This window comes from Eptatretus burgeri, chromosome 12 (genome assembly GCF_056783735.1).
Source record: "Eptatretus burgeri isolate ZD-2024b chromosome 12, Ebu_testis_v1, whole genome shotgun sequence".
Lineage (NCBI taxonomy): Eukaryota > Metazoa > Chordata > Myxini > Myxiniformes > Myxinidae > Eptatretus > Eptatretus burgeri.
Window position 1 is genome coordinate 3,626,828 of NC_140972.1, and position 10,000 is coordinate 3,636,827.

The following is a 10,000-nucleotide window of genomic DNA, read 5'->3' on the forward strand; positions in this document are numbered from 1 at the left end:
CAAAGAAGGACCCAAGTTAAGTTCTGCTTTTGCCAAATCACTTGATAGAAGCTCAGCAAAACCTTCGAATCAGAGGTCTTCTTCCTTGGCTGCACCTACCTCAAGCTCTCTCCTCAAACGTAAAATTGGATCTGGTACTACGAGTCTGACCTCTTCTGCTGGCAGTAAACGCAAGTGTGATCGCCCTGCGGCTAAGTGTACTACGAGTTCTACAACTAAAAGCGCATCTTCCTCAAACACTGTGCAGGAATCTAGAGAAAAACGTGTCAACAGGATGTTCTTGTCTCCACAAACAAAACTCTATTGTTTCTTCCTTCGATATGCTAACAAGCTTTTTGAGAAGGGGAATCTTCTGCTCCAAAGAGACGAACCCTGTATTCATCTCCTGCACGGAGAATTGAATGGTCTTCTGAAAGATATCTTCGTACGGTTTTTGAAACCATCGGTGTCATCGGTTGCTCTGGTAAATGTACCCTTCTCTGACAGAAATCATCAGAAGAATGATGAGGACCTCATGATTGGGAACGATGCCAAACTGTATATAAGGGAACAAAGGAGTCTCAAGAAATCCACCTTCACTCTGAGTGAGTCAGACATCCAAGGTTTCTTCAGTGCAGTTCGCTCATATTATGTGAAAGCCTGCAATTACATCTTCAAAACCTGGCCGCTAGATGATGAATTAGCCAAGCATGCTCAGGTGCTGGATGTTAAGCTACACCAAGAAGTGGGGTTTGACTGTGTGGAGTTTTTCATCAAGAAATTCCCCTGTCTGTTCAGTGGCAGTGATAGTGACATAGACAGTCTTGAGAGTGAATTCGCTCACTACCAGGCAGACGCCTCCATAGCTACAATTGCTACTGAGACAGTGAGAGTGGATGAGCAGTGGCATCGGATTTCACAGCTCACAGATCCCTGCACTGGTGCCAAGAAGTATCCTAATTTGAGCAAAGTGATGAAGGGAATCTTGGTCATTCCTCATTCGAACGCATCATGTGAGCGGGCACTCAGTCTTGTACGGAAGAATCATACTGAATTTCGTCCCAATTTGAGTGTCAAAACCCTGGAAGCTCTCTTAATTGAAAAACTAGCTCATAGCACCCCTTGCTACCAGAGAGAATACAGCAAAGACATAATCAGAAGGGCTAAAAGAGCCACACAGCTGTCACTCAGCAAAGCTGCCATGGAAAAAGCAAGCAGCAGTAGTACCAGCCAGTAAGGTAAGAAAAATATTGCTTCTTTTGTGCTTTTTGTTAATCTTTGATTGTCCCCTAACTTACTAATATTAACATACATGTAACATTAAAAAGTGCACAATTTTCCCTTTTTTTTTTCAAAAAGTGGGAATTCTTAACATGTTAAATGCTCCAAAATAGGGCTCAGAGGGAACTAGCGAGCGTCTGGAACCCCAGAGCTTCCCGGGCCCTAAGGCGGGCCCTGGACCCGCGCAAGGGTCGAGCGCTCCGCGCTCGAGATGTGCGCTTCGCGCACATTATTTGGTGTCGGTTGCAAATCCTCCCTAATTCTGATTTCCAAAAGTTGGCATCTCTGTATATGTATATATATATGTATATATGTGTATATATATATATATATATGTATATGTATATATGTATATGTATATGTATATATGTATATGTATAAGTGTGTATATATATATATATATATATATATATATATATATATATATATATATATATATATATATATATATATATATATATATATATATGTATTATCAAAATGGTGGAATATGGACTTAGTAGTAGGTAGAATATGTAGGTCAAAATGGTGGACTTTGTAAATTCCTTCAAAAATCTTCTTCCCCAGTCCCACAAGTCAGATTGCTCCCAAATTTGGGTTCTACCATTAGGTCAGAATAGGGATGTTAAATTTTGGAGGTTATGCCGATCACATGACCGGAAGTGTGTCAAAATGGCCGACTTGGTCAATTATCGGTAAAGTCGCATAAATTCCTTCAAAAATCTTCTCCAGACCCACTATTCAGATTGCTACCAAATTTGGATTACAACATTAGGCCAGGATGAGGATGTTATCTTGTAGAGGTCATGCCGATCACATGACCGAAAGTGTGCCAAAATGGCGGATGGAATAAATTATTGGGAAAATCGGTAAATTCCTTTAAAAATCTTCTTCTCCAGACCCGCCAGTCATAATGCTATCAAATATTGGTTACAACATTAGGCCAGGGCCCAGATACGATTCAAGCCCAGTGGTCCTATCTTTTGAACTACTTTGTGGGACGACCTTTCGGATAAATTAGGCATGTCAATAGTTTTTCAATATGTTTGTTATAATGCAGAGGTACAGTATTTCAAACGACTCATATTTCTTGCTGACACTGTATTTCCTGTGCACAACCATATTCCTGCCAGTTTCCTCATCAAACTTCACAACATCCAACTTAAAAGGCTTGCGTGTACGACTTGCGTGTCTTTACGGAAGGCATTTTGAGATGACGTAGTAAGGATGGATAATATAATCAGGATTGAAAGGGATGGATCAAACGTAATTGGTTAGTGCGTGCTCGTTATGGATTGGATAATTTTGCATGCATCAGTGAGCGGATGAACATTTAATTGCTCACCTAATCGGCAAACTTTAATAATTATACAATTTATATCAGAAAAATCACACTTTGCAAATAAAATCAGTTTCTGCAATTCAATGTCTGAAACTATCGATAAGTCGATTCTGATTCAAGGCCCAGACTTCTGGGAAGAAATAAGTATGCTGTTATACGCCAAAAAATACAGTAGTGTTTTTATTTTATATTTTATATATCTAACCCTAACCTTAACGTTTGCTGTCCAATCATTATCAGTTTGTAATTTGCAGGGGCTTCTTCGTTATTATTTTTATTTTTCTTTCTATTTGATTCGCAATAGTTCTTGTCCGAATGACTTGTCAACCAGAGAAGTACGAGTCAGCAAGATTTCCTGCCCAGTTAGCATTGGTTGGTATTGGTCCGTAATTAGTTGGACAGCATATTGTGAGCCTAAGTTTCACGACTAATTCTTGAACATGAAAGTCTCAAGTGGCTTTTGTAAAGATTACGCATTTTTAGCTAGCCTGTTCGAAGAACAGAGAGCTATTATATAGTTATACCGCCGGCGTGAGCGTTTTTTTTTTTGCATTTCTCCATGCTTTAAGTGATTTCAACCCCCCCCCCCCCAAAAAAAAAAAGTTAGAGAAAATTTTTTTTTTGCATTTCTACATGTTTTAAGTGATTTCCAAACCCCCCCCCCCAAAAAAAAATGTTAGAGAATTATAAAAAATATTAATTGTTAGATGTCTTAAAAACGATAAATGTATAAACAGGCGACCATTGGGTGGCTTTGACACCAACTCTGGTTATACTCTTACTGCAATGACCGATAATTATCGGTTTCATGGTTGGAAAGTGTACCAATGTAATTTTCTATGTGAAATAATTGTTCATAAAATCACCGACAGTTTTGGTTCTTTGATTTGCTCGATCCTATGGTCTTTTAAGCTTCAGTCTGATATCAAGGTCGATGTAACACATCATTATACAAATTGCAGGAATCCATGCTCTTCTGCAACCTTTGAGACAGATTTGCTCGCCACATCTCCATCCTCCACAAAGATGGTCGGTTGATTACCACTTCATATTGATGACCTTTAAACACGTGATACATCTTCAGTGTGGACTACATTAATGTTGAATTCCTGCACCAAATTTTTGAGTGTTGCCAGCGAATGTTGTGTGTCTAAAGTCACCAACTTAAAGCTTCCGTTTATATCTGAAATTATTTTTTATTTAGGTTTGGTGACATATTCGTATTTTTAAAGGTTTCCATTTTTTTTTCCTTCAAACATAATAAAAACCTCACAAAAGTTTACTTTGTTAAAATTGAGGTATCTTTCACGAGTTACTATTTGTTATTTTTTTCAAGTAGTGTTAATTTTTTTTAAATACATGTTTTTTTTGTTGGGGAGATATTGGGGAACACTAGTAAGCATTAAATCGCGCATCGCAAGTTGCCCTGATGGCTTTAAGAGGGATAACCATAATATAAGGATTCCCTCAATCTTATATATTATGGAACTAATGATTTGCATTGATATAGCTGTTACTTATCATGTAATGAAGTCATTGAAGTGAAAGCTATTCGGGTGGGTGTTCATGTGCATGTTTGCGTGTTTGCGTGTTTGCCACACATCACCAGGCTTGGGATCCAGATGAAGGAGCTAATGGAGAGGTTCGTTATGCACTGGGTGCTCTCACATCTGCACGTGCACGGCACCTCTTTGGTGTAGATGCCCGCACAGGTCGAGTGAGCCTACGGGGTATGCAACACGCAAACTACACCAGATTAATTTGCCACACAACCTATGGGCTGTCAAAGTATTGCATAAGGAGGCATATATTTAAAAATAATGCTAAAACCTTCATCTATTATCAGCCATCTTGCTTTGGCTAAGACAGAATGGTCACATCTCGCTGAAATGAACATCTCCCCCCCCCTCCCATTTTCCTTCGCCATCACTCTTTCATTGTCTGCACCTTCCGTCACATCTTTCACATACCAAATCGAGATTGATTGAGGAAAGCCAAGGCCCACTAACCTTCGCAGAGCAAAAGCATCACTTCTGCTTACAAAGGTTGATATTATAGGTCTCACCCTGGCCTTTTTATATTTAGATAGATCTGTGTTAACCACTTGTGTCTTTGACAGCTCAATGCTATAGCAAGATAACATATGCTATAGCAACAATGCAGACAGTGATTTCTAGTCCAGCAAAGGCAAAAGTTGAGTTATGAAAAAGACCCAAAAGCTATATCTTGATGGAATTATAATTTCCTATCAAGTATGATATTTGGAGTTCACAAACCAATTGGGGCATTACCAAAGCATGGTGTGTGCACTACTAGTCACCCAAAATTATTTTTGCTCTGACAAATGGTTGTTCAATGTTGAGTGGGTTGACAAGATCCAGGGTTTGCTACCGAGGCAGAAACATCGCACGATTGAGCGAAAGCCCGTCAGGTTGACGGGCAGATGCAAGAGCAACAGTGACAGCAGCAATGAAATTTGTTGCAGGAGCTCTTATACTATCACTGCCTCAGAGTACTTTCCAGCCATTTTGTTTTATAGTCTTTACAGCATGAGATGCAATAGCCCTAAAACCAGGAGCAAAATAGGAAATCACAAAATTCCCACATCATTAGGCAAACATTGTGGATTTTGATGCATCATTTACCGGTAAATGCAAACACCTCGCTCATTTCGTTGATACAGCAGGACTCCCCGGGAATCCTGCTGTAGGATTTTGCTTCCCAGCCATATCATTCAAACTCCTTTTGATGCGATGCCAAGTGTTTCTGCCAGCCCACTGCTCAGTCTGCAATGAAACACAGGGACTCTAGCAGGCCTATAATTTACCACCTGCTAATTTGGACGAGCTACCCCTTCTTCACAGCATGACAATGGTGAGCAGACAATAAGTCTTAACATCTCTCACTAAGACCATTGTGCTTTGAAACGCCACCCACATCCCTTAAGAAGCGGGCTATCAAAAACCATCCTGCGTGCTATGTTTTTAACTCCATTTTCTGAACTAAGAGAAAGTGCTGATACTTTCTGATATTACACCCTAGCAGTGGAAACATTTGTTGGTATAACTGTGCAATTGGGCATTTTTAGCTTCTCTGAGTTGCGAGTAAAAATTTTTTTTTTTAATGCAACAGTACTCTGGCCCAACATTAATTTTGATGAATAAGTGTTCATTGACACAAGGTCAGAATTTTAACTTGGAGTATAGAAGATGCATCTATGAAGCTCACATTTGTAACACGATGTGTATTTAATGAACATACAGGCTACAAGATAGCCTACAAGTATGCATCCTCGCTTCTGAGCTGCTTCACCTGGTTTTGAATCTCAGTCCAGCAATGAACGACAATCCTAGTATTTCGCAGGCAGGACAATTCATCAACGTGTGTGCTATCCCTTGGATTGACATTACATTCGGAATCCTGTCTGCTAGCTCTAGTTGGTGGATGTTAAAGATTCCATAGTGTTTTTTGAAAAGAGTAGGAAAGCTATCTCTGGCATCCTAGCCATGTTCCAAATTCCTGCTTTGACCACCCAGTTAATCATTGCCACGGGGCTACTGTGGCACCAGTGAACCTGCCTTCAAACAGAACACTGAAAAGAAGAAAGGAACATCCAGCTCCATCAATAACAAATGTCGAGAACGCTCTCGATTATGTTGCATTTCCTTGTGTTGGTTGTGTTACATTGACATCGGCCTGCAGACCATCCCTCCCCTGTCCACAAAAAAGGTTATCAGCTCATGAAGGAGCAAACCAAGCATCGAACAGTTGTGGACATTCCATAGTGATAGAAAAAGATGCAGATGGACATAGGACTTGGATTGATACTTGGCAGACAAAGTACGTACCTAATGAGAAAGTTGCCAACATGGATAGTTTGTAAGCTTTGACAATGCAGTAATGCCGACTACTTTTCGTAAAGACTACAGTGGATCTGTCAGCCCCCCCCCAAAAAGACAATTAATTTTCTCCCGGGGTCCGATTATAATTGATCGTTTAATCGCTGTAGATAAGAAGGTGAAGCAACATTAAAGCCTTTCCTGGTTTAAAGAGGGGCAAAAGTACAAAACGTCAGCACTGTTTTTCACACAGATATTTCGGAAATGTCTCTTACATTTGGTTGAGAAAGGTAGTTGATGATGGAATAGATTATTTGAAAAAGTGGAAAGGAGATGAATACAAAATTAAACAAAAACAGGAAAATAGTGGAACAATAGAGCCTGGTGTTGGCGTAGTGGTTAGGGCAGCGGCTTGGGATCCAAAAGGTCCTGAGTTCAAGCCCCGTTGGGCCACTGAATGAATACACCAGGGAGTTGACTCAGCCTGTCATCCTTCCGAGGTCGGCGAAGTGAGTACCAGTGTACTGGGCCGGTGTATACCCCGGTTAAAATAGGTGTACCATATCCCTGTGTCGTAAGAGGCGACCAGGGTTGCGTCAGGAAGGGCATCCGGCGTAAAACATGTGCCAAATCACTATGCGGATCATACGGATGATCCGCTGTGGCGACCCCTAAGGGGAGCAGCCGAAGGAAGAAGAAGAGGAAAATAGTGGAACAATTGAATGAGGGTGGGCAGGTGTCCAGAGGTGTGTGTATGTATATATAAATATCGAAAAATGTGGAGTGTGATGAGCACTCCCCCGATCCCCACTGGACATAGTCCTACACCATGGATAGTTTGTCGGGAAAGTGCTCATGGGTTCGTCCTGACCGCTCAGCCGGATGACATACTACAGTGGTCTCCCCCATGCAATGTCCGGGATTCCACGGTGCATTTATGCAAGAGAGGTCCAAACGCTAAAGGTAAATCCACCACTTCCTGCATGATCGATGCGACCGTTTTCTGTGTGTTCCAAGCCTCCAGAATCCGTCTTCTGGTCCTGTTCGGGGTCGAGCTCAAAATACGAACACTCCCATGAAGGTGTGTGTCCTGCCTTGAGCCCATGTTTGGTAATGGCAAACCTATTAGGATAATTGTACTCAAAGGTCTTGCGGTGTTCAGCAATACGTTGGCCTAAGGTCCTCCCTGTCTTTCCCACATACTCAGCTCCACAACCACAGGGTACCACATTCACCACCCCCGCCCTGTCCTTCCTCAGTAACTTGTCCTTTACCCTCATAAGGGCTTTCTTGAGAGTGAAGACCGGTTTTAAACTTACCCTCACTCCTCAGCACCAGCGTTGAGCACCAGCGTCCAGAGCAGTCAGGCTTTACATCAAAGAGGTCAACGATTGACCGTATCCTTGCTCTTCCCGTCCTCACCGAACGCAGATGAGAGTTTCAGTAAGGGCTGCTTACAGCTTATGTTGATCTCTGTAAAGTGTTCGATTCAGTAAATCGGGATGCCCTCTGGAGGATTCTTGGTCTTCTTGGGGTGCCACCAAAACTGATCGATCTGATGTCTAAATTCTACTCTGGGACTGAGAGTGCTGTGAGATGTGGTGGTATCATCTCTGACTTATTTCCAGTTGTCATGTTGTTCTTCAGGGGTGTGTACTGACCCCCACACTTATCAGTACTTGTATGGACTGGATTATAGGGAGGATGTCGGAGAGATCAAGCTGCGGTGCATCGTTTGGGAATGTCAAGATCTCTGACCTTGATTTCGCAGATGATGCAGTCATCTTTGCGGAGACTTTAGATATCCTTCTTGGGGCCCTTGAGGTGCTGAATGAGGAGTCTGAGCCACTGGGATTACCGGTTTCCTGGGTCAAAACTAAGATCCAGGCTTTCAATGACATCTTGGATGCCGCTGTCCTGTCTATGCCTGTTTGTGGTGAGGATGTTGAGGTCGTGGAGAGATTCACTTACCTTGGCAGTGATATTCATTTCTCTGCTGGCTGTGAGTCAGAGGTCAATAGACGTCTGGGTCGGGCCTGGGGAGTCATGGATTCACTGGATAATGGGGTGTGGCGCTGCCAGTACCTGTGCGGGAGGACGAAATTCCAAGTCTTCAGGTCCTTGGTGCTTCCAGTCTTGCTCTATGGATGCGAGACTTGGATTCTGACCAGGGATCTGAGATAGAGACTTAATTCCTTTGGTACCAGGTCTCTTCGTAGTTCCTCAAGGTAGCGTTCTGGGCCCTGTTCTTTTTCTGGTTTTCATCAATGATCTCTCGGACTCTCTGGAAAATCCTCTATTTCTCTTTGCCGACGACTCCACCCTCTGCCGTACCATCTGTCATCCCTCAGACCGGCAAGCAGCAGCTTCTTCGCTCACTGCAGATCTGGATAAAATCACAAACTGGTCCAACACGTGGAACATGTCTTTCAATCCAGACAAATCTCACACTCTCACTATGTCTCTTCGAAAGGACCGTTTACAAACCCCCCCCCCCATCCACTTTCTCAACAATCCTCTGGAAGAAGTCTTTTCTTTCAAGCTTCTAGGTCTCACTATCTGCCATGACCTTTCCTGGGAAAGTCACATTTCCAACCTCGCCTCAAAAGCCAGTCGCCGACTGGGAATCCTCCGTCGTGCTAAGTCCTTCCTCGGCCCTCTTGAGCTCCTGACCACTTACAAAGCTTTTGTCCGTAGCCTGATGGAGTACTGCTCTCCCCTCTGGGCTGGTGCTCCTGCCTCCCACCTTTCTCGGCTTCACGCTGTCGAAACCAGGGCATTTAAGATCATCGGCATCTCCCGCAATGAAGCTGAGTCTTTGGGCCTCTCACTCAATCACCGCAGGTTGGTCGGTGGTCTTTCTGTCTTCTACCGACTCCTCTCCAGCCTTGCCCCCCTGCTCTCTCTGCGATTTGTCCCCACCACATTTCCACAGGGCGCTCAAGGTCCGCCAACAACCCCTTCTGGTAAAACTACCAAAATCACGAATCACTGCTCATCTTCACTCTTTCATTCCTCTTTTTCCCGCCTTTTGAATAAACTTCCTCACTCTATTCTTTCCCATTCTTCCCTCCAGGCTTTCAAAACAGCTGTTCACCACCACCTCTTATCTTCCCCCATCCAAATCCTCGATCTTTTCTACCCCCGATAATCCACCCAAGCCCACTTCCTTCATTTCTCCTGCTTTCCTTCCTGAAAGTCCCTGAAATGTCCATCTTCTCTTCGCCATGTTCCCCGTCCCATCCCCATCCCTCTCCCTTCCACAGTTCACCTAATGTGTCTGTTCCCCACTGTTTTGTCCCTTCCACTCCCGCCCCTCTTGTCTCATGCCTCCTTGCTGTGAGTTGTGTGTTAGCTCTCATACGAGCCTCAACCAAGGTATACAAAAAAAATAAAAATAAAATAAAATAAAATCCTTGGCTATCGCTGGTCGGACTTTGTGTCCAGTGAGCAGTTGCTGAGAGAGACTCAAATGAGATTTGTTACCTGCATAGTCCGTGACCGTCAGCTGCGGCTGTATGGACATGTGGCTCATTTTCCTGACGCTGATCCTGCTCAC

General features: G+C 43.0%; 1 protein-coding gene and 1 long non-coding RNA gene across 11 annotated transcripts in view; one reads left to right on the forward strand and one right to left on the reverse strand.

Annotated features, from left to right (window-relative positions):
- Positions 1 to 5,385, reverse strand: part of LOC147015003 (uncharacterized) — a 24,700-nt gene extending 19,315 nt beyond the window's left edge. Inside the window, exons 1-2 of the long non-coding RNA XR_015050188.1 lie at positions 5,248 to 5,385; positions 4,209 to 4,325 (exon numbers count right to left, since the gene is read on the reverse strand). This is a non-coding gene — a long non-coding RNA (uncharacterized LOC147015003). The remainder of the gene's footprint in view (positions 1 to 4,208; positions 4,326 to 5,247) is intronic.
- LOC147015001 (protocadherin-10-like) overlaps positions 1 to 10,000 on the forward strand; it is a 592,231-nt gene that overhangs the window by 255,935 nt on the left and 326,296 nt on the right. For all 10 annotated transcript variants that reach the window (XM_085849272.1, XM_085849275.1, XM_085849281.1 and 7 more), the window contains one exon: positions 4,212 to 4,332. In XM_085849272.1, coding sequence (XP_085705398.1) covers positions 4,212 to 4,332 — 121 coding nt within the window. The remainder of the gene's footprint in view (positions 1 to 4,211; positions 4,333 to 10,000) is intronic.